The 25,888-nt window shown below is 28.6% G+C and overlaps 2 protein-coding genes across 2 annotated transcripts; both read left to right on the top strand.

Annotated features, from left to right (window-relative positions):
• The first annotated feature begins 1,714 nt into the window (after window positions 1–1,714).
• Window positions 1,715–4,984, top strand: LOC114164239 (WAT1-related protein At4g08290-like). Its single transcript, XM_028048829.1, has 7 exons — window positions 1,715–2,024; window positions 2,140–2,202; window positions 2,283–2,399; window positions 3,779–4,022; window positions 4,143–4,304; window positions 4,484–4,635; window positions 4,752–4,984. The coding sequence occupies exons 1-7, from the start codon at window positions 1,840–1,842 to the stop codon at window positions 4,921–4,923; spliced, it is 1,095 nt and encodes a 364-aa protein (XP_027904630.1). The 5' UTR covers window positions 1,715–1,839; the 3' UTR covers window positions 4,924–4,984.
• An 8,689-nt stretch (window positions 4,985–13,673) lies between these two features.
• Window positions 13,674–17,064, top strand: LOC114164241 (WAT1-related protein At4g08290-like). The gene is made up of 7 exons (XM_028048832.1): window positions 13,674–13,871; window positions 13,961–14,023; window positions 14,113–14,229; window positions 15,770–16,004; window positions 16,094–16,255; window positions 16,328–16,479; window positions 16,598–17,064. The coding sequence occupies exons 1-7, from the start codon at window positions 13,687–13,689 to the stop codon at window positions 16,767–16,769; spliced, it is 1,086 nt and encodes a 361-aa protein (XP_027904633.1). The 5' UTR covers window positions 13,674–13,686; the 3' UTR covers window positions 16,770–17,064.
• The last annotated feature ends 8,824 nt before the right edge of the window (window positions 17,065–25,888 follow it).

Raw genomic sequence — 25,888 nt, 5'->3', positions numbered from 1 at the left:
TAGGTGATTACATCATCCAAAAAAAAATATATATATTTTATTTATTTGATTTAAACTGGGAGAATGGTTAGAATGATTAGGTTTATAGTGTTTGTTGGAAATTCAAACTTGGGTTCTACGGGTGGTTCACCGTACGTATGTGTATGCATGGTGACACGGTGCGCAACCTAATTCTACGAAGTGGCCACACAGTTTTCCACTTAGTCAAGTGGCAACTGTCAATTTTTCCACAAACTATGTTTGTGCACTCTCCGCTGTGACACTGCTTACGACTCGTATTTGGTCTCTTCCCAATGTTGCACTGCACTATTACCTCCTCAATTTTCCTCCTTTTCTTTTTGCCCCTTATTTTACTTTCATACCAAACACCAACTAATTACTCAATTAATTAATCACCCTTTCTCTAATCTTCTTCACTCTGCTTCTGCCATTCTAGTACCAACCTCACACCATTCTTCAATTCTTCAAAGATTATAGCTCCACCGCGCGATTAACTTTATCAGAAAATCTCGATCCTGTACTTAACATCAGTTTTTTTTCTTAGGCTGTACTTGGCCCAAGTGTACTTAACCGTATGCCACAATCAAACGTCACTTTCTCTTCCACAAAAATGCGTGACACGAGTGATCTTAATGATGAAAACAGTTCAGGAAAATTTTCCATAAACCATGTCTTTAAAGTATTGTGATTTTTGAGTAATTTTGCCGTCCACCTACAAATCATCATAATGCATGTGAGAGAAAGTGTTGTTATAGTGCAGATATCATATATTGTTTTCACAACTACGACTCTGATTCACTTTAATTAATCCATTTATGTTTGGATGAAAGTTGACAATGTGATACTCGAATTCTGATATCCATTTAAGATTTTGTTGTTTGAGGAAACTTCGTATAACATACTCTTGAACACACCTCTTAATGTATTCTTTATCGTTAGTTAAAATTTTATTAAATATCATGAACTTCTTAAGTGTCTCACTAGATAAGAAGTGGTTTTGAATCGCAATTTTGATAACACTCAATGTTAAAATAAACTTATCTTAAGTGGAAAATAAAAAAATTCTCTAAACAATTTTTTTTTCCCTAAAAAAACTAAACCAAACATGTACTACGTGTTAAAAGTTAATAGAATAAAACAAACTTGTTTGTGAATTACTTTTCAAGGAGCACCATATGTGTGTACACAAAGTTTGAGAATATGGGGAGAAAAGAGAAAATATGAAACAAAATGGTTCATTCGATTAAAAGAGATAAAAACAAAAGATAAGTGCATGAAAGTTATTACGGAAAATCATTACAAGAATGACATTACTCTTCTTTTCTTCCCAACAAATTACGTTTTGCACACGACGCAAATTCGCTTTCACATGTAAAGTATGCAGTGTAAAGATAAAAAAAAAAGGAAAAAAAAAAAGGAAACTTTTAGTTTTGTCACTGAAAAATGCATACACAAAACTGTACATAAAAATATGGTTCACCATTTATAATGAATATTATTAACTCAAATTAAAAAATAAACATATTAAATAAATAAATAAAAATCATGCAATTATAAAACATATATATATATTTACACACTAATCACATCATGCACGCCCCCGTCTACTAATTATGTTACTGCAGCCGGGGAACGTGTAAAGTGGAATTATAAAGCTGCTTTTTGGATTATAAATATTATTAAATATATTCAGCGGTTGAGTATAAATATTACGATGGCTTGCATTTGTTTCGCAGTGAGTTGCAGATAAACAAAATCAAGCAGAAGCAGTTTCACTTGATCCCAGACTCGTAACTCGGGATCAAGAACTAGAAAGAGAGGGTTATTAAGAAGAAAAAGATGGGTGCGTGGTTGAGAAATGCAAGGCCCTATCTCCTGTTATTGGCTGTTCAATTTGGTTCTGCTGGCATGTTCATATTCGCCATGGATGCTATAAAGAAGGGTATGAGCCATTACGTCTTCATTGTCTACCGTAATGCCATCGCCTCTGTTACTCTCGCTCCCTTCGCCTTTGTTCTTGAAAGGTATCTTCTTCCACTTACCTCCCATGCATGCATATTGAAAAGAAAACACTCTTTGTGACAGTTCCGCATGTAATGTTTTCTGAATAACACTCTTCTGAAACAAATGTTTTTGCAGGAAAGTAAGGCCCAAGATGAGTTTCCGAGTATTTTCAGAGATTATGGCACTGGCTTTCTTCGAGTATGATTCTCTTACACTTATTCAACTTTCACTTTGTTGTTATTGTTTAGTTAAGTAAAATTATACGATGCTACTTGCAGAATAATACTGGATCAGTGTTTCGCTCTATTGGGCATGAAATTCACGTCTGCTTCTTTCTTATCTGCTGTCATGAACTCCGCTCCCTCTATTACTTTTGTGATGGCAGTCATTCTAGGGTAAGTATTCCATCTAATAGTAATAATAATAATAATACAAGGTTATTTTCACTTTTAGAACATTGTTTTTTAATTTTTTTATTACATTTATTAAACTTTTTTTTTCTATTTTTGTCTACCTTCCACTCACATATACCCTAGAAATAAGATGCGTATGTAGTTAGCAACTTTATATTTATCTATTTTAAATATTCCGTTAATATTTATTGTTTCCCCTTATTTTTCTTCCTGTCACGTCATTTAATTTATTATACACATTCCTTCGTCTTTAAACTCTGTCTTTCTTTCGGGAAGATGCCAAATACAGGTCTATAATGCAACATTATCGAAACAATTGTGTTTACCTACAAGGTTATCTAATAAATAAAAGAAAAAAGGCTCTAAATAATGGTCCACAGGGGATTGGTTAGTAATGGATCAAAATGCTTCTATAGAAAGGTTAGGTAAAGTCCCACCAACGCTAATCAAGAAAACAAATTTATTGTTTTTAAACTCCGAGAATCCAAGGTTTATAAAACTAAATATGAAGGTTTTAAATTTATTTATTTTTAAAATATCTAATTAAAATAAATCAGTATAAATAATATGAGTATTCATTTTGTGCAAAGTATAATTTTCATACATGCCCTTCTCTGATTTATAAGTACCACTTTCTATCATCTTTGAAGCTTGATATGACGTAACCTTGTAATGGAGTGATGTCCTTTTCCAATACTTTTTATGTACCATTTTTCTTAAAGAGAAAAAACAAAAACATAAACTTTAATGGTAAGCTATAGTTATAATTAATTCCATTTCCTTGAATCTTAATCTCTTCGCATGAATTTCGCCAGAAAGAAATTAATAGTATTCTTGTACGTCATTTTCTAAGCCCTCTAGCACCCACTTTTGCAGTAGAAAACGCACCACGAGTCCTCTTCTAATTTCAACTTACCACTTTCATGTCCACAGCTTACAAGACATTGTATTACAAAAATCAAGTGTGAGACACGCAACTTTTATGTTTCTAATTGATTAACTAAGTGATGATCTTATCAGTTACATTTTTCTATGCTTCATAACACGTTTGTGCAAAGGATAAAAGATATAAACTAATATTTATGAAATGTTGAAAAGGCAAGAAATTATAATGACCATGAGAAGAACACGGAAAGTTTCAGCCACAATATATATTTTTAGGTGGAGTGTTTCAGCCACAATATAGATATGCTTAATGCACCTTTCCCTCTTGATTCAATCTAGCATTCAAAACAAAAGCACTAGTGCGCAAACGTATAAACACGTAATAACGACAAAAACACAAATCTTCTTTTTTGTTTAATGGGTTGGACAGAGAATCATAATTATAAAAGTTTATTTTTATTTTTTTAAATGAGCAGAATGGAGCGCATGAAAATTAAGGAAGTAGCATGTCAAGCCAAAGTGATTGGAACCGTAGTAACATTTGGAGGAACCTTGCTTATGGCACTGTACAAAGGCCCCGTCCTTAGTTTCATGAAATCTTCGACCAGCCATGTTAGCCAAACTGAGAACGTGAGCAACCCCACCGGAAACCATTGGGTCATAGGAACAGTGTTCCTCCTCATTGGTTGTGCAGGTTTTTCTGCATTTTACATATTACAGGTATATAACATAATTAACGCACCTTGTTATAGTAATTAAGTTTGACATATAATATCCATAGATGAAATATCAATGGATATCTTTGGAGAAATTAATGATTGTTGGTTTGGTGATCTGTAGGCCATAACATTGAGAAAATACCCAGCAGAGATGTCGTTGGCCACTTGGGTTTGCTTTGTAGGAGCACTTCAAAGCTCTGTTGTTGCAATCTTCGCAGAACGGCACCACCCTCATGCTTGGTCCCTCGGTTGGGACACACGACTCTTTGCCCCTGCTTACGCGGTCAGTGCTTTTGGATTGGATTCATCGTACAGTAATAAGTACCTAACACAACTGTTTGGTCTGAAAATGATATATACCATAACATCATAACATCCTAGTTCTAGTTGTACTGCACCCATGCTCCTTTTTTATAACCTTATATTTTTCTTAATCAGTGTTTTTAACATATTCTATTACAGGGAATAGTTACATCAGGAGTTCAGTATTACATACAAGGCATGGTGATAAAATCCATGGGCCCGGTTATTGTGACTGCTTTCAATCCTCTGCGTATGATCATTGTTACGGGCTTGGCCTGCATCATCCTATCTGAGCAACTCTACCTTGGAAGGTACAACAAATTAAGTAGCAAATGCTTCAATTCTCATCTTCGTTGTGCACATTTTTTTCTTCTCTTTACTAACCACAGTAATTTAATTTTCCTTATTTGTGTTCTTGATATATCAGTATAATTGGAGCAATAGTTGTTGTGCTGGGGCTTTACCTTGTAGTGTGGGGAAAAGCTAAAGAACGCAGAGGTATGACGCCACCATCGCCTACAGAGGATAACTTTCCCGAAGATCAACGACAGCTACCGGTCTCAGCTCCAAGGAATGATAGTGATGACAATAAGGCTTAAGTAGTGCATGGCCATAATATAAAAGAAAAAGTGACGTGGAAGGCACAATATAATGAGATGAGAAAGTCAGAAAAATTTTTAAGTAGGTCGAGACTTTGTCTAATGAGACATTGGTGTAGCATTTCCGTACAACTGGTTTAATGTCAATGTCGTGCAATTTACTCATACCATGAAATTGGTGGGACAGGTGTCATGGCCATACATGAAATTCATCTAATATATATAATTAATTAGTGGCCACTTTTAGCTGCATCATTGTTCTTTAGTTGTATTACTTCTTTACTCAATTTTGGTCTAATTTGGTTTACCACTTTTAAGTATTACATTTCGGGGCTATAAAAGAAATGAATACCGTTTAAAATAAAACTTGGAGATTTTAACACAAGTCTAATATCCTGTTTCTACTACATATATATCCAGCATCTATGTCCAACTCGTGGTTGATTGAAACTTTTACGAAGTATTAAAATGGTGCTGATTTCATACATATTATTCGTATTTGGTTATTTAGTATGTTCAAAATCAACTTGTTTGTTGGATAGTGAACTTTGTGTCGCATACAAAACTAAAATTGCGATTTTATGCAGCATGTGTGAGACAAGCTCACTTGTCCGGAAAGTTTTGAATAGGGATGGTCATGGATTGGATTTTTAATTATCCAATTCATATTATTTTAGATTCAAATAATTAGATCAGATTTTCGATCCAAATTATTTTTTCAACAAAATTAGTATGAATTTTTTTAAATTCATCAGGATTGTCAGGCCTATCCAGTCCATACAAGTCGTCGGACACGATCCGTTCGAGTTGTTAGGCCGACCCAACCCAACCCAACCCATCCGGGTCTCCGGCCCTGCCTGGCCCATTCGGGTCGTCAGGTCTGCCCGGTCCATAAGGGTTGTCTAGCACAGCCCGTCTGAGTCGTCGGGCCAACTCCGCTTGTCTGGGTCATCAGGCTGGCTCAGCCTGTCCGAGTCGTCGGGCCGACTCCGCCTATCCGGGTCATCATATTCATTCGGCCAATAAGGGTTGTCAAACCTGCCTAGTTCGTACAAGTCGTCGAGCACGATCCATCTGAGTGTTCAGGCTAGCCCAGCTTAGCCCATTCGAGTTTTCAAGCACGCCTAGGCCATTCAGGTCATCAGGCTTGCTCGACTTTTTCGGGTCATCGGGCCCGAATGATTTGTCCGGTTCGTTGTGTCTTTAGGTCCGCCAAGCTCGTTTTGATCGTTGGGTCTGCCTAGCCCTTCAGGGTCATTAGGCTTGCCCTTTCCGTACAGGTCATCGAGCAAGGTCCATCTGAGTTTGAATTTAGCCTAGTCCCTATCAACCTTTAGCGTAACCCAACTAAAAATTTAAATTGAAAATTTGGATTGGATTTTTTGGATTGTCCGTATTTGAAAATCTTGATTTCGAGAATGGATATCCAATCCATAAAATATATAAAATGTAGATTAGATTGAAATCTATATCCATTAAAATGTATTTTAATTGAATTAGATTTTTAATAAATTGAATTTTAAATGGATTGGATCAGAGCAAAAGTGGATCCGATCAAGAAAATTAGATTTTTTTGCCTACCCCTAGTTTTGAAGTTAAAGTTGATGAATCCAAGCTACCTGAAATTCCAAAACAAAAAAAAAGTACATGTAAACAACTGGTTAAAAGAATTATTAAAATTTGAAATAATAAAAATGAATACCATTGTGGAATACAAGACAATAATTCATGAAAGGTGCTAATAACAAGTTTTGAAGAGTACAAAGGTTGAATTGGACTGAAAACTTAAAACCAACTTCTATATGAATAAGTTGAATTGAATGCAATGCAAATGTAAAGAATGAATCAAAACTTATAGGATTTATAGGATTAAATTGGATTTGTGGATTACTCACAAAACTTAAATGGATTAAATTGATGATTACTTGTACCATAAAAAAAGTATTTACTTTTTAAAAATGGTAAATGTCACTTTATCACAAGTGAAAAGGCATTTTTTTTGTGAAATTTTATAATGATGTCACAAATTGCGATAGAGTTTGCGACAAAATCAATGATAATTATTTCTGAAGGATTTTGTGATAAAAAATATACCATTTCTAAACATTTTGTTACCGAGTTGTTTGAATGATTTCTTAATATTTTAGTGACAGAAATTTGTTATGGAAAAATTTTGTCACTAATTTGTCTATTTTTTTAACTCGCTCTCATTCAGTCATGAGTTAATTTACTTTCATATTCACCTTTTATGTATTCCTTTTGAGGCTTATATATACAAGTCTCACTACTAGAAAACATGTAAATAATGTCTAACTTAAACCCACCCAAGAGAAGAAAACGGACGCAATTGCGTCCGTGAAGAGTTCATTTATAATGCACTCATTATATCAGGAAGCTTTCTATCATTTGTGTGGGCAGTGACAAAGGACTCAAAGTAGAGACGCTCCGGCCCACACAAGAGAAGGACTCTAATTTATTTTGACAAAAAAGTATAAATGGCTGAACTGACGTACTGAAAGCAAAATAAAGTTGGTCTAACCGATACTGCAGTGCCATATTTAAAAAAAACATAATTAGTATTTTAAGAAAGACTGAAAGCAAAATGGGTAATAAATTAATAACCAAATTAAACAGATCAAACGTAACAAAAAAATCACAAATGAAAAGTATCATAAAAATTATAGAAACAAATGAAAAGTATCATAAAAATTACAAAAACAGATGAGAAAGTAACATAAGAAATGCAAAACTTGTAGCCCTATCCTTGGTAAATCCAAAGAACTTAGACATATTACATTCAGTTGAAATTATATCAATACATTCAAGATTCAGGATCTCAAATTAATACAACATATTGCCCAAACCCAAAGTGAAAAAGAATCATGGAAGCAAAATAAAAAATCAGGATAAATAATCAGAACTTCCATACAAAAATTGGTACTAGGTTTACTAACTTCTACTCTGTGACACCAACCTTCTTAACCCGCACCTTCCACCTCACCACCCCTAGCATCATCAGTCGAAGCTTCCTCCTTCACGAATTTGAGTGAGGCTCAAATCCTCTAATGTCAACACGAGTTCCTTTCGCTTCACCAACTTTCTTCTGGCTCCACCGCTCCAAATCCTCTTGAACGCTTCCCCACTCTGCTTCAGGAGTCCGTGCGAGAACAACACAAAAATTTCGTCACCAAAGAAGGAAAGAGGTTGTTTCGGTGATGCAATGGTTGAAGAACTTTTCCTATTTGTTCAATAATGAAATATAGAGAGACCTTAGTTTGAGAAATGATGTATGTTGTGTCGGGAGAAGAGGAATAGCCAAACTTGTAATGGAAGAGAAAAAGGTTACTTAATCTTGGAAGATGAATCGGTTCTTTAATGCAACATTTATTAAATATTTAATTCATATATAAAATTACTTTAAATTTGAATATTACTTACTTTTTTATTATAGTAAACGTTTGTGGTAGCTTTACAATTTTCATTTAATATTTAAATATAAATTTTGAACTCTAAGAAGGAAAACCACAAAATTTGAGAGGGAAAAACTCTCAGTAAAGAGAAAGTAAATTAATACTTTTTATTTTTTTTCATTTACTAGGTGTGGCTTTGTGATGGCTATAATTTGTATAATTAATTTTTCTTTATTTTACTAATGTAGAGAGGTTGAAGTACATGCTACTTTAAACAACTTTTTAAAATTTTTTCATTCTTATAAGAATAAGAAAGAAAAACGTTTTTAAGTGGATTTAGTATATGCAAACTTGTAATTTATTTTAAAAAATTAAAATGTTATTCACACGTCTAAGTTTTGTCGGTTTATTTTGAATTATTAAAGAGTCAGTAGAACAAACTTTAATGGAGTCCATTTTTTCACAGACACAAATTTATGGAAACTATTAACTTGCATTCTTGTAGTATCTAATGGCGTATTTCAGTTCCATCGTCCCACTGGTTTGCTTTAGCATATAAACACGATATGAACGGTCGAAGGTAATTGGAAAAGTACCAATTTTTTTTAACACAACAACAAACCCTATAACCATAGCCAGTTATGTTCACAAGCACAACGCACCGTAGAAATGGACCCATCATAATAAAACTTCAATCAATTATTCATTAATCCAGCGAAATCCATTTCATGAGTTCATAAATCATTTCAAAAATAGGACTTTTTTTTTCCTACGGTCACTTAACTGTGAGGAAAATACTAAATTAAGTTTAGTTTTCCAATGGATAAATAGATCTATTTACCCTAACCTATACTATACTGTGGGTAATTTCAAACGAAGTCATTCTTCCTAACACAAACCAACATTGAACTCAATATTATTAATTTCTTATTAAAATGAGATATATACGTTGGTTTTTAGGAGTTTTATAAAAATTGTTTGCACAAAACTAAATTAGAATTAACTAGAACAAAAATTGTTAGGAATCAATTCCATCACAATGTAATTTGTTTATGAGAATTGATTTTTAAGTATTGATTTTCAAATAATTGATTCTCTCTTAGAGGAAAGGAATTGATTCCTTTACGAGATGGAATTATTCTCCGTAAAAGAATCGATTCCCTCAACAGTTATTTCAGGTTAGATATAATGTAGGAATAATAAAAGTCATATTTCTAATAATATTAAATTGAAAATATTATGAATTACTTTCAATTGTGAAACGACCGGTTTAGATATAACAATATTTGAATAATAATTAATGACAATTTGCGTGTACAAATTATAATAAGGCAGTATTATCTGATAACAACATGTAATAAATAATATTACAAATTTATACCACATAATAACATATCGTTAGACACAAGAGTTTACATGGTTTTTTAAAATGTCAACACAACAAAAATTTCACAAAACTAAAATGTCAATAAATGTCACATGAGTCAAGAATTTTCTTGTGTACTTTCTTTCTTGTATGTATAGTAGATAGATAATAGACAATAATAATTAGGATGACAATAATATTATTAATAATAATAATATTACTAATAATAACAATAGTAATGTTAATAATAATATTAATACTACTAATAACAAAAATATTAATATTAATAGTAATGTTAATATTAATTCAAATAATAATATTAATATTGATTACTATATTAGTATTAATAATATAAAAATGAATTTTTTTTAACTAAAATACTATTTTTTAATTAAAATACTTATAGATTTTAAAATATTTTTTAATTATTGAAATAATTTTTTATAAATTAAATTATATAAAAAATAAACATAATGTAATAAATATTAAAAATATAATAGTAATTAAATCCCTTGTCAATATAGAAAGCTAATGCAGTAAATTCATAATTTTGGAGTAGGAAAATTACACTAAAACCAACACAACAAAATGGAAGAACAATCATTAAAGCTATTTCGTCATTCGAGATTCTGATTATGCATAGTAAAACAGCAGTAAAAGGTAATGAATTTACGAAAAAGCCATCCCAACAAACAACATTTTATACATAAGCAACAGGGTATTTAAGGAATAGAAAAAAGTAAAATGACCAGAAAGCCATAAAATGTTACAGGTGCAAAACATAAAGAATGGGTATTAATGGATTTTCATAGTACTTAGTTTTCTTATAGATATAGTAGATCATTCATTACATACAATTAGCGCTTGCGCTTTAGTTGCTAAATGATAGCGTTTTTCTTATCGAGAAAGTGAATTTGAAACCTTTAACGGTTGTTGGTGTGTTATTTTTAATAATGTATATTATTTTTTATTTATTTGATTATAACATATGATGCAACGATATTTTCATGAATACGTGTCTGACATGTATTTGTATCTAATATTTTTAAATATTTTATCGATATTTATTAATAAAATATGTAAGTATAGGACATTAATATTATGATGATAATAATTTATAATTTTTTATGTTGACAATATTTAATACATGATTTTAATTTGAATTTATTCAACATCGATCATAAAGTTTTATTATATTTTTAAGTATTATTATAGTTTTTTTAATATGTATATATCATGTTATTGTATCTTATTATTTTAAAAATAAATATATTGACGACATATCGAAAATGTGTGATATTTGATAATGTATCGTATCCATAGATTATAGATTACAAGAGACATTATGTTTATGACAATGATATTATGACTTCTATTTTTTGAATTTCATCCTTTACTCCATAATATTAGTGTGAGTTATTGATTAATGTACTATTATTTTTTCCTTTGAAAGAATCAATAACTCAAAATGAAAGTAAATGAGAGTCATAATATAAGTTTTCAACTTTTTAATTGAGTCTTAGATCGTTAGATTTATTATTAATGATTTGACATGGCATTTACCTTATACTTCTGTTTAAATATCACTACATAATTTTATATTTTTTTAACTTTATAATTTTAATTTATTTTAAAAATAATTTGCATTAAATACAAGCAATCATTGAGGGAGATACTCCTCATTAATAGTTAATAATAAATCTTACGAGCCCAGTCTCAATTAAAAATATTTAATAGTTTGAGAATTCAATAAACCAAAAAGAATAAGGATTAATTGAAAATATTTAATATTTAAAAAATTCAATAAATTACCATAATTTAATAGGAATTCAAATGAAAATTTATAAATTTAACGAGACTCAAAATATAATTAAATTTTTTATTTATTATAACAACAATTTATTATGAATTATTATATATATATATATATGTATATATATATATATATATATATATACATATATATATATATATATATATTCATATATTACTAAAATAAAGTCTTATAAATTTATAATTCATATGATTTTATAATGAATAATTATTACCTGTTACTAATATAATATAATTCAAAGATTAAATTATATAATATTTATACTTTTTATACAAACTGATTCATTATCACACTATTTATTGATAAAAACATGTCAACTATAAATATTCGGGTAAAAGGGTTTTATATTAATAACATTCAATTTTTTTTTTTAAATTAGCTTTATTTTTTATTTTAAAAGTTTAAGATAATATTAATTTCTCTTTTATCAGTGACATTTTTTTTTTTGTCTATTTTTTATCGTTTTACACACTATGAAATTAAAGAAAATGATAAAATAGCATAAATTAGTTGAAATAAAGGATATCATAAAAGTTAATAATAGTTTTACCAAAAATAAAGATATCTGGGTTTTTTTTTTACAATCTTAAAAATAACTAAAAAAATAAAGAGTAATAAAGTGGAAACAAAAATTATAATTTGACAAAAAAAATTGACAAAATTGACAAAGTTGTTTTTTACACTTACATACTGCAATTTTAATTTTAAATTTTTATTATTTTTTAAAGTTTTTCACTTTGATGGTTAAAATATCATTCCCCAAGTGGAAAACATACTATATATAAAGTCGGTGCAAACAAATCATACTCACTCAATTGACAGAGACTTTTTTTAAGATAAAAAATCTAACTAAATTTAAAGTTGAGAATTTTTAATGGGTGGTCTAGAGATTAATGAAATTTGAATACAAGATGAAAAGTGAAAGACATTATGATATACATAATTACAATTAATAAGGAAGTTACAAAGGAAAAAATCTAAAAGTTGACATATGATTAAGGTTGTCAATTCCATAAATATACCTATGTTATATTAAGATACTTTATAATTATATTTATTTAATTAAATAGGATTTATATGAAAAATAACAATGAACCATATTGGAGGCAAATTAATATTCATTGGAAAATAAGAACTTGTAAACAAGTACTTACATACGTGGGAGAAAGATTAATAACATGAATTTAATACAGAGGATTTTTAAATTTAACAAACAATATCCAAATGATAACGTGTTTCTACAATTTTATCTTTGTAGTTTTCAAACTTGTATCTTTTACTTTATGTATATTCAAAGTCTAATTATATCTGTTTACAAATATTGATAATAAAATTTAATTATAATATTCATTATATATTGAGAACAATTTATTTATGAAATGAAAAATTATCATAAGATAAAAAAATAAAAAAAACACAGAGATAAATTGAGCAATGAAAAGTAGCTAGGATAGAGGCGAACCTTATCGCGGATATTATACGCGCACTCACGGACAACCCCTCTTCCATGCATTTGCATCTATTTATCTTACACTCTTTTCTTTATTTCTCTTTTGCGTTAATTATGATTTTCATTTCATTACAACATTTAAAATTTAATTTTTAATCATTCAAAAATTTACTACTGATTTGTTTATGAAGTTTTAATCCTTTATTTTAAATTATCTAACAAATTATTCAATTTTTAAATTGAAAGTATGTTAAATAATTATCAAATTATCCATATCCGCTGTTGTCTTTTCTTAAGTTTATAAAAATATGCCGAGTGTTATGAATTGTGTTAACTCCACCGTCTCATATTCCAATAAACAAAAAAAAAAAATACTAAAAATAAAATAAAAAAATATGAAAAAATATATATAAAAACAAGATTTATAGATAATTAAAAATGAAATAAGTAAATTACAAGAGAAAAAAATATATAAAGAAAAAAAAACGTTTTTTAAAATACAGAATGAAAATGACGAGAAAGCTTCTCCTTTCAATCTTAATCAGTGTCGGGAAGGTGTAAAGTGGGGAATATATAGTAAGCAACTTTTTGGGATTAGGTATAATTATCATGAAATATATTGATGTGTTGTTGGGTATAAATATTGAGACGGAGAGCATTGGTTAGCATATGATTGTTGCAGATAAAGAGAAGAGAGAATAAGATGCGTACGTTGTTGAGTAATGCAAAGCCGTATCTGCTGTTATTGGCCGTTCAATTTGGCTCCGCCGGCATGTTCATTTTCGCCATGGATGCCATGAGAAAGGGCATGAGCCATTACGTCTTCACCGTCTACCGTAATCTCATTGCCTTTCTCACTCTCTCTCCCTTTGCATTTCTTCTTGAAAGGTATCTTCCCTTAATACCAACAATCATATCTCTGCATCGCATCTTTTAATTTATCAACTTAATACCAACAATCTTCATATCTTATGCAGGAAAGTTCGGCCGAAGATGACTGTTCGTATATTTTCAGAGATTATGGCACTGGCTTTCTTCGAGTAACCATTATCTTTTACACTTACAAATATATATGAAAATGAAATTGAAGTTTGAGTTTGTTATTGAGAAGAGATGGTGTTACTTGCAGGATAATACTGGATCAGTGTTTCGCTCTCTTGGGCATGAAATTTACGTCAGCTTCTTTTCTTTCTGCTGTCATGAACTCAGCACCCTCTGTTACTTTCGTCATGGCTGTTATTCTAAAGTAAGTAGTTAACCTAATCACAGAAGCTTATATAATAAGGTAACAGTTTCATGAACACCAAAGTGAGAAATGTAGGTTCAAGCCCTAGAGGTGCAAATCTAGTATACTAATATCAATTTTTACAAAAAAGAAAGTCATAAGAGATTACTTACCATGCCATTGTTATTCTTTGGACAGATACACTTGGATTGGACCTAGTTGTGAATTCTTATTGGGACATTTAATTTAAAAAGTAATTTTTTGACAAATATTTTGTTTGACAAGTTCTTAAATAGAATAATTTTTTATTCTTTTATGAAAATTACAAAAATAAAGTAATAAAATTTTATTTTATTTTACGGGAAATGGATGTCTGTTAAAGTTTGTCGATCAAAATTTTATGGAACTATCATTTTCCTTTAATTTAAGGCTGAAATTAGTCATCAACACCTCATTAAAATAAATGGACTTTGATCAAAGTAATTCTGTAATATATATATATATATATATATATATATATATATATATATATATATATATATATATATATATATATATATATATATATATATATCTTTTTATAAACATTTTTTATCGGTAAATAAATAATATATTAATAATAAAGCACTTGGGGTGCTTTAATTCTTTTACACAGAAAAAAAAAAACTAGTTCATCAATTACAAAACCAACAAGTAAATCATATAATTTTAACTACAAAGAACATTTCTATTTTCCTGTAAATTTTCACAAAAGATTAAGAATATTATCCGGTACATAATAAACAAAGAAAATAAATATGCAAATTTTCTTTGTTTAAATACCCTGATTTCTAATTTTGTTTTTCACTTTATTCAATTTATTACAAATTTAATGCTATGTTGTATAAAATGTTTTTCATTAAAATACTATTATTAGTATATAAAATAAGAAAAAAGATATAATTTTTTAAAGAATATTAAAAAAAAAAAACTGGGTAGACTTTAAAAAAAACACCCAAAGTCCTAATAACAACTTTATCAAGTTCATTTTGAAATTTAAACTTATTATATCCACGTGAATAAAATGTAACAACAAATAGAGCAGATTACAAGTTTATTAAAGTCAGAAATAATATTTTATATATAGGCAAGAAATAACATACGTGAACTATAAAGAGAACTATAGTAATTAAGAAAATTATGTTTTGAAAAAGTTATATTAATAAATTTTTGACAAACATGTGACAATACTTTAATAAATAAAATAAATGTTTGATATGATTTAGAAAGAGAAGAAAAATGTTTGGTATATGTTAAAAAGTAAATTTTATTAAAAATAAGTTTGTCAAAAGATTATAGTCCTAGTAATTATTACTAAATTTTCTTTTCCAAAAAATAAAGGTTTGATATGATTTAGAAAGCGAAGAAAAATGTTTGGTGTATATTTAAAAGTAAACGTTATTAAAAATAAATTTGTCAAACATCATAGTCATGGTAATTATTAGTAAATTTTCTTTCCCTAAAACCACCCTAATAAGGAACACAGAGAAAATCATTCATTCAATTTATTACTACTGAATAGATTGGAACACATGAAGATGAAGGAGACAACATGTAAAGCGAAAGTTATTGGAACAATAGTAAGTTTTGGAGGCACTTTGCTAATGGCACTGTACAAAGGTCCGGCCCTTAGTGTTATGGGATCTTCGACCACCCAACCGGAGAACGTCAACAACCCCACCACTGACCACTGGATCATAGGAACATGTTTCCTCCTTATTGGTTGTGCAGGCTTTTCTGCCTTTTACATATTACAAGTAAGTTCATGCACCACACAATACATCCAAATGAAACATATATCTATTTATTTTCCGAATGAATGATGCATACATATATATATATGTAGGTCATAACATTGAGAAAATACCCAGCAGAGATGTCCCTGGCTACTTGGGTTTGCTTTGTCGGAGCCCTTCAAAGTTCTGTCGTGGCATTCTTCGCAGAACGCCACCACCCTCATGCCTGGTCCATTGCTTGGGATACACGATTCTTTGCTCCTGCTTACGCGGTAAAAACATAGAATTCAAGCTCTTCTTATGAGTTTTCTTTTCATTAATCTCTTGGCTTAATTCTATTACAGGGAATAGTTTCATCCGGAGTTCAGTATTACATACAAGGCGTGGTGATAAAATCGATGGGCCCAGTTATTGTGACGGCTTTTAATCCTCTTCGAATGATCATCATTACCACCTTGGCCTGCATCGTCCTCTCTGAGAAACTCTACCTTGGAAGGTACTGCATAATTCAATTTTACGTGTACTCTTTTTTATCTTCTAAAATTATATTAACCTGATGTAATTAATTAATTAATCTCCCTCACTATTTTTGTGCTGATCTTGAATGATGTCAGTATCATCGGAGCAGTGGTGGTGGTTCTTGGACTGTATCTTGTTGTGTGGGGAAAATATAAAGAATGCCAGAAAAGGATAATGCCACCGTCCCATGCAAATGTTATCTCTCCACAAGATCAACGTCAGCTACCTGTCACAGCTCCAAAGAATGATAGCAATAACAAGACCTAGTTATAGTTCATGGCCATGATAAAAGAAATAAATATGTCTCATGTTTACATATGTGTAATCGTTACATTTACGTAAAGTAATATTTTCAACATATTTGAGAAAAATGAAGTAGGTGTAGGGTACAAATCACTGTAGGTGGCATGGGAGTGGAATTTATGATATAAGGCGTATAATTGTTGCAGTGATCTGATATGTTTTGGGCGAGTCACCGCATATTATATACGGAGTTTCTGGCTAAATTGGTTCCGTATTGAACTTTATAGAGTATTCGATTGGGAAAGATGTATTCGAGTTGTTGGAGATTCTGATACAAGTCTAATCGTGTATGTCGAGTTCATACATTAAGCATCCATCCACGTTCATCCCACTTGTTTATTTTGGCATAAAAAGTGGGTATGAAAGAGCAGGCTTCTTGAGAGAAGCACATTTACGTACCAAATTCTTCCCAAAAAAACTAGATGCTCAAGTACTTCTGAGCTCATGCGAGGGCACCATCACACCACACGTATTAATGGACCAATCACAATACCCTTTATTTTATTTTTCCCATCAAGTACGTGAAAACAATAACTTTTTTTCATAAATTCATCAAATTAGTTTATATATAATTAAATATACAAAAAATGTCTCATTTTATCCTCTTCACAAGTCTATTTTTATTTATAAATAAATTTAGTTAATCGATGCATAGGTGTGTAGGATCAAGAAACCATTTCTCATTAGAGTCATGAAATTATATTTTCTTAGGGCATTTTGTTGAGGATATCGATATAAAAAAATGGCTGAGCCAAAGAAATCGAAGGATATGAAGAAATTGAAGAAGTCAAGCGATAGAATATCAAGAAGTGGATTACTATGTAAAATATCGAGAAATTGTCAAGTTAAAGAAAGACAATTAAGAATAGTAAGGAGATGATAAAGAAAAAGGAAAACTCGGTTTATTAATAGAATCATTAGAAGAACAAGATCAAAGGAAAACTTACACGAATCAAAACGACATTGAATAGAAGTAATCCTTGCAAGCATTGACTTAGTGGACATAACTAATGCAAAAGTAAACGACTTTAAAGAGTTATCTTAATCATTTTGTAAATTTTTTTATATTTTTATTTTGGTTTAACTGTCAAAAAGATAGAGAAATAAAATATGTTATTTGTATATTCAAAATGGTGTGACAAATTGCATTTTCTCGTGAGTTTATATAAAGTGGTGTGACAAATTGTATTTTCTCGTCAGTTTATATTAGTTTACATTCTCCGCAGTTTTTACTTCTTTACTATATTTATTTCTTAAACAGACACCACTTTAATTCACCTTCATTTTCGGTATTCTCATTTTACATTATTGAAAGCAAGCTAAGATTGCAAGCCTTAAAATTTCAAGATTATCTTAGACTTTCTAATAAATCTATATATTTGGAAGAAGTGTACTAGTTATTAATTAATATTCACATAAATACGCAATACAGTGAATTAGATTACATATAAAATTTGTTTCAAGGATATAAATAATTTACAAATAAATTTTGTATTATCATTGAATCTTAAATTAAATATTTTGGATTGAAAACAAGTTTTCAAGCCTCAAACCAAATTCTCAGTGAACACGAATAATACCATTCAAAAAAAAAAAACTTAAGTAAATACATATTTATAGTTAGGAATTCAGGTGTGAGTCTAAGTTCCACATTGACTATAAATGAAAAACTAGAGTACTATATGAGGATAAAGACCCATAAATTTATTGCCTTATAAGGTTTTGGGTTGAAAGTGGTGTCAATGCCTTATGTAGTTGGACTCAGATCTCATTGGTGTTGTATCTTTCCACTGAAAGCACTTTGTAACCCTAACATTTACAAGCAATTTGTATTTTAGAATTTCAAATCAATATATATATAATATGTTTTTTGAACAAATGGTGTTGAATATTTTAATTATGTTCTTTTCAAAAAAATTTAATTTAAATTATAATTTAGAGGTGTCAATTTTTTTTTTTTAAATTCATTTTATCTAACTATAAAAACTTTAGAAAATTATTTTTCATTGTCTTTAATTACTGGATTCATATGAAATTATTAAGGTTTAATTGACGTAGATGCATTTTTTTCATGTTCATCACAAGTATTTCTCTTGAAAAGGAAATAATCAATTATTTTACCCATTATTATAAAATTTTCTAATATAAATTTATTACTACTCATCTATTTAAAAAACGATAAATTTATCACATTTGAATGATACACAATAGACAAATTTATCACATATAAAAAAGAAATTGTTTTATAAAAAAAGTAGAAATTGAATTTATTCAAAACAAAAATTGATTGATCCAAAATATTTCTTCACTTTTTCAATTTCACCTTGATGCAATTTTGTTTTGAAAATAACCATGCATAAAGTTTAAAAAAGAAAATAAAAAAGTTAATATAAATAATTTAATAATATACAAAAACAATTTTAAAATACATTTAAAAAATTAAATAATAAAAAATTGGAGGAGCCATGACTCCCCTATGTCACATAAGATCCGCCACTGACAGTGACGGACCTTGATAAAAAGTTTTGAAGGGGTCAAAATAATATATTCAAATTTAATATATTTAATCATTGTCATTAATATAATAAAAGTATATATAATTTAGTATTCAAATCTCCTTGTATGTTTTTCCTTAGAAAAATTGTAGTTTTGAAGTTTTATTTGATTTGGAACCCATTTTAGATAAATTTTTCTAATTTCATCTCTTCTCTTGAATATTTTGGTATTTGGGAATAAGTTCCAAAGAATTAATATGAAACTTCTCACCTGTAATTCCTTTTGAAACTTAAGGAAGGGTTATCTAATTTGAACCTTAGTATCATCCATGAAAATAGATGAAAAAGTAAATTTGTATTGTTTTCATCCTCACGAGTATCTTTCCTTTACTCACTTAAAACAAATAATCTATTATTTTATTCTTCATCTATATACCTAATTTTAAAAAAATACTAAGACTAAAAATAATTTATCAAAATCTAATAAAAAATTGAAAGACATAATTACTAAAAAAATAATATATGGTAATCAAGTCACATCTAAAGAATGTTATGAAAGAACATATATATAGTACATGTCTTTTCTTTCTTCATAAAGAAATAAATATACAAAAGATTCATAAAAGAGAAAAAAAATACTAAATATCAAACTAATATTTTTCAATCAAAAGACAATAGAGAGTTACATTTTTTATCTGAATAAGAGAATTGATGAGAAATGAAAGTTAGAAGAATGAACTTATGACTAACTTTTTATTTCTTTACTAAAAGAAATAATAAAAAAAGATATGCAAGAGTAATAAATGAATATAATATATAAAAAACCTAAAATGGAAAAAAAATATTCCAATAAATTTTATTATTTTTTTATTATATTTAATTTTATATTTTATTATCTATTAGCATTAAATATTATATTTTATAAAAAAGTTTAATTTAAAAAATTAAATAATTCTTTTTATAAAATTTAAAAAATTTTGGGGAACCATGACACACCTAAAGACCTTCTAAGATCCGCTGTTGACCACTTATCCATACCCGCTTTATTAAATATACATATAAAATATATTCATATTCATTACTCATTCATATATATATATATATATATATATATATATATATATATATATATATTATCATTTTTATTTTTTATCCGTAATGCTACTAAACTTTTTCACGATTTCACTTTCATAATTAAAGTTGTAAAAGACCACTGATATGAGAAACAGAAATCAATAATTCACACACAAAACAAAACGAGAATAGTAGCTGGGAAAAAAATCCAGATATTTCAAATATAAATAAATCACTTTTTTTATTTTAAATGATTTTGCTTTTGAATTTCCTTTTCACCAAAGGTTGGCATATAAAGTGGGATTTTTTTTCTTAGTTAATAAGTGACAGAAGAAGTTCACATCTTTAGATTAATTTTGTCCTTTTGTAGAATGTTTTTATACGATAGATAATATTATAAACGATACCTTTTTGCCTTTCAAAATACTAACATGTTATGTATGAAAATTGTTATGTATCTCCATTTCAAATTCCCTCTTAATTACTCCATTCAATTTTCTTTCCTATCAAAACTCATTTTGGAATTGAAAAAAAAAATAGTACGAGAAGAAATAAAAACAGATATTTAACTATCAATTTTGTGTAAAAAATTACATGCATACGAATTCAATCCATAAACTAATTAGTGTCTTCCTTTTGACTGAACTAATTAATTGATTGTGTGACACTAACTTCTAATAAAGTAAAAAGAGAATTACATTCATAAATTTAAATAGAATAGTTTAGAGTGTTATCCAATATATATAAATAACAAGTTATGTATTTACTACATTATATAAATAATAAGTTATGTATTTACAATTTGCTGATGAAAAAAAAAAGTATTTACTGTTCAAACATTTAGTAAAATTTTATTTAATATAGTTTGTAAAAGTAATGTCCGGTCTTAGAATCGTTAAAGTCATACCTTTCCTGAAAAAATAAAAAATCTCCAAAGTGGTTAATACATTTCAAAAGGGCAATCAGCTAAATATAACTTTTACTTAGAGCTATCGGTTCTTTATTTTTTATAAATTTATTATGAAGTATTTGTTAACTTTGTTGATTAATAATTTAAAAAAAATAATTCATTATCAATGAATATCCTCTTTTATTAAAATTTTATTTTGTTTTAAATTTGTTGTAAGTCCTACATTAACTAAGATCAGATTATTGTATATAAACAAATGTACATCTCACTTTACAATCCAGTTTTATTGGGTTAAGTTAAACTTAAAGTTCACTCTTTATCATATATTATAGTTATTGGTCAAAGCCTATCATAAAGAAATTAATTATTTTTTGGATTTATTGTGTCACTCGTTATTAAAAAATTTGTTATTTGTTAAACTTATTATTTTATTTATTATTGGATCCTTATTAGACTATTCGTTAATGTCTATTCTCAAATTTAATATGTATATGTCTCGATTCGAAGGAAATATGTTGAAAGTCATATACCAAATGAGTTTTCAATATATAAATATATAAGTAAATATATAAATCTCACCTAACAAAATCTAGAATTTTATTTAAAGAAACCGGTATTGTTTCTTCTTAATCAAACAGAGATATAATATTACTTTCTTTGAGATTTGTGATTTCATAATTTTACTTTGATTCTCTATTTTCTTTCCTGGTCCACCATTTCAATTCCTTTGCTATTTTCGTCAACAAAGCAATAAAATATAGTTCAGTCCATTTCTATGCTTCTTTTACTTTCTTTTGGTGGTTTTTTTGCTCCCCACTACAAGATCTCTAATTTGTCACAATCAGTAACTTAATCACTTCCAATTGTCCCAAAACCACTTAAAAAATCGCCTTTCATTAATCACTAAAATGTGAATTAATGATCTATATTTGCATTTATTTTATAGCAATAAAAAATATTTTATATACTTCTGCATATAAAATGATTGGGATCAAAATACATTAATAAATATATAATAACAGTAACAACATTGACAAGCCGTGATATTTTTTATTGTTTTTTGACAAAAGTTAAAACTTTTGTATGTGTGAAAATAATAAATTAAAAATTAATTTATATGATAGCAGGTGATTTTTTTAAGGAATAATGGGGTTAAATTAGCTAATTAAATAGGTGTAAATGACAATAACGAATTGAATTTTTTTTTCAACCCATGGAGACGTTCAATATTTGTGACTACAATTAATAAATGTTTACAGTGTGACAATTGGGCTAAGCAGCGGAGCCCAATTTTGTTTTGCGTTTGTTTGGGCCACGATGATTGTACTAGGAGCGAAAATAGAATGAGAAGAAAATGAATTGGAAACTAAATACTATATGAAATTCTTAGTACATCGGAATATTCTATTTGAGCCAACCAAACTTATAACATTAAGTAAGTCCCACACTATATTAATAATTAAGGAAAAAGATTCTCTCCTTCTTTATACTATTTTTATAAAATAAATGAAAGAAATTGGGGTGGGTCTATTTGCAGTTCGGAACCCTAAAACTTCGTTATGATTAACCCAATAATGATAAATATGTAAGTTTTAAAAAGAATAAACCAACTACTAACCAATGAGAAACTTAAAGAACAGGTAATACTTAATATAATAATTGCATTATACATAAATAATTCTAATCAATTAATAAAAGGAAATTAATTGCAAAGTGAGAATTATGTAAAATTTAAGAACAAATTAAGATGTGAAACTATTTCAGCTAGGATCTGTTCCTTTCATAGAATTTAATTAATACACTCACTTGCTAATTTTTTAATTAAGAAAAAAGATGTGGTGTAGTCTCAACATGTTATCTGGTGGCATGTTATGATATGCTATGCTTAGATTATATGTAATAATATTGTATTTTAAGTGTAGAAAATTTAAATGTAAGTCTAACATATTAAATAAAAAAATTGAGTATCCCGTACAAAAAAAATTCAAACTTATGTTAGAGGTAGAATCGATCCTTTATATGAATTGAATTTACATCTTATTGTTGTTGATCAATATTATGATACTATTTCTCAGATCAATTATTTCTTATATTATTATATGATCCATAAAACAAAACAAAAAAATCAACAATTACTAAAACTTTATTTTTAATGTGTGAACCTGGTCTATTTCATTAAGATAAAGCAACATGCTTTTTTAGTTTGGATTGTTATAACTAGAAGATTTCCTAAAATTCACATAAATATTTTTGTATTTGTGTAATCATTTAACATAGGTTTATTGCTTACCAAGCATAGACTACCTTTTAAGATGTGTAAGTATTCAATTTATATAGCTTTGTAATACTCTTTTATAAGATTATCAAGAAAACAACCTAAATACTTTTGTATTGTGTTTCGATATAATTTGAAATTCTTTTAAGGAGAATGACATGTTTGGACGAGAAAATTAAAAGAAAATTGAAATTGAAGAATTTTAATTTGATAACTAAAATAGTAGAATTTGAAATTCACTAAAAAAAAGAAGGAAATTGAAATTCTCTTAAGTTGTGGAATTGTCCATTAGTTAGGACTAAAAAAGTCTATAGATCCAAAGAATCGAGTTAAGCTGAGCAAAAGGTCGAAATGAGTCGATTCGGGGTCGAAGGTCAAGCCAAGTTGACCAGACCAAAGGTCGAGCCGGCCTGACCTGGGCCGAGTCGGGCTGGACCAAACGAAGGTCAACCCTGGGTTGGCCTGAGTCGGGTCGAAGGTCTAGTTGGGTCAGGCCGAAGATCGAGTCGAGTCGGTCTGGGCCAAAGGTCGAGCCGAGCGAACCTGGGTCAAAAGTCGATCCAAGCCCACATGGTCTGAAGGTCGAGACAAGTCAACTCGGGTCGAATGATAGAATTGAGTTTGCTTTAATATAAAATTAAGTTGTTTTATCCAAACAAGAAAATTGAAATATAAAATATTTCAATTACTCTGTCCAAACAAACTATTTAAAAAATGAAGAAAATTTAGTTGTAAATAATTTAAATACTATATATTTCAATTTCTTATAATTTTTGAAATTCCTCGTCCAAAGACAATGTTTGGATATCCAATTTATAGATTTCTAACATTTAAGATGAGTAACATCATAACTTGTACACAACATAACATTTTTTTTTTTTAACATTGTTTGATATGTAATGCTAGATCTTGACATTTTTTGAACAAACTTTTTGTATCCGTAAAAGGTTTAGAGCAACCCCAACTCTTTTACTATTAATATATTTTTTTTACCGATAAAAACATGACATACGTGAAACTACCAATTGCAAATAAATATAGAATTTTCCACATTTTTTTCTTTCCCTTTCTCACTTGTAAGATAAGTAGAGTGCTAAGAAACTTAAAATTTTCTGTATCAAATTTCCCTGAAACCTTTTTAATATATTTTTCTAAGAAAATCATATGCTCATGCTTTTGCAAGATCCAAATTCTTCGATGAAAGGAACTTGCTTCTCTCTGCTTAAACTAAGAAATTTATTGATAAAAAGAATGCTTAAATTGAGATTATGAATGTCTAGTTAAAGGTTGGAATGTTCATCATGAAATATGGGGATAGAAAATATGAACAACAACTTGTAGATAGTAGAGGCCAATCCAGAAGAAAATATTCTTTGTTCTATTCTTATTAATTAGGCATTTAACCTTTAGTTTGCTTCGTCTTCATTCCTCTAATTTAGCCTCCTAAATGTTTTGAATGAGTTAGATACTCTTCTTGAAAAACTATTCTTTGTTCTATTCTTATTAATTAGGCATTTAACCTTTAGTTTGCTTTGTCTTCATTCCTCTGATTTAGCCTCCTAAATGTTTTGAATATGAGTTATATACTCTGTTCTTGAAAAAGTAATTTACTTATAATAAAAGAAAGACAGAGATATTTTGATCGTGGAATTCTACCAATTCGAACCTAATCGCGGACCTTATACGCCAACATACATCATTAGTCCGCATAACTCTTTCATCTCGCTTTTTTCTTTTACTCTCAGGGGATCATATAAAGTGTTTTTCTAATCAAATAATAATTTATCATATTTTCTACCTTCTATCTTATTTCTATTTGTTAGATATGTAAAAAGAGTTTCATCGGAGAGAGGCAATATTAATGAGATTTGAGTCTAATAAGTCATTGACATCATTTTTAACTAAAAACTTTAAAATAATGAATTTATGGATCTTTATTTTTAATGCTTCACTTTTTCATATTTCTATCCAACGTGAGACTTAGATTGATACCTGGATTCTTAACGCTATTTTTTCGATCACATTTCAACATCTCGATTTTTTAAAACTTAAAATTATTATTTCATCCATATTTGACAGTAAAATGTGTTCTTGAATGGAAGTTTTACTGTATTTTTCTTAGCATCTTCCATTTCAAATATAATTAAAAAACTATTTTTTATCATAAATAAATATATATTACCCTGTGCTTAACTAAGATTTTCCTTTGAATGAAAATTTCCTTAAAAGAAAAAACAAAACGAATATTTATGGAGAATATATAGCAACTTTTAGGATTATGGAGACATTAGTAAATTAAGTTGAGGTGTTGGGTATAAATATTAAGATG

This window comes from Vigna unguiculata, chromosome 9, assembly GCF_004118075.2.
Source record: "Vigna unguiculata cultivar IT97K-499-35 chromosome 9, ASM411807v1, whole genome shotgun sequence".
Lineage (NCBI taxonomy): Eukaryota > Viridiplantae > Streptophyta > Magnoliopsida > Fabales > Fabaceae > Vigna > Vigna unguiculata.
This window is presented reverse-complemented; position numbering and strand designations above follow the sequence as displayed.

What these genes read in the sequence shown, in the direction of transcription:
- LOC114164239 (XM_028048829.1), top strand. Translation starts at nt 1,840, where the DNA reads ATGGGTGCGTGGTTGAGAAATGCAAGGCCCTATCTCCTGTTATTGGCT. An exon ending in CTGCATTTTACATATTACAG is followed by an intron (nt 4,023 to 4,142) that starts GTATATAACATA and finishes GGTGATCTGTAG; the next exon opens with GCCATAACATTGAGAAAATA. An exon ending in GAGCAACTCTACCTTGGAAG is followed by an intron (nt 4,636 to 4,751) that starts GTACAACAAATT and finishes TTGATATATCAG; the next exon opens with TATAATTGGAGCAATAGTTG.
- LOC114164241 (XM_028048832.1), top strand. Translation starts at nt 13,687, where the DNA reads ATGCGTACGTTGTTGAGTAATGCAAAGCCGTATCTGCTGTTATTGGCC. An exon ending in ATGGCACTGGCTTTCTTCGA is followed by an intron (nt 14,024 to 14,112) that starts GTAACCATTATC and finishes TGTTACTTGCAG; the next exon opens with GATAATACTGGATCAGTGTT. An exon ending in TCTTTGCTCCTGCTTACGCG is followed by an intron (nt 16,256 to 16,327) that starts GTAAAAACATAG and finishes ATTCTATTACAG; the next exon opens with GGAATAGTTTCATCCGGAGT.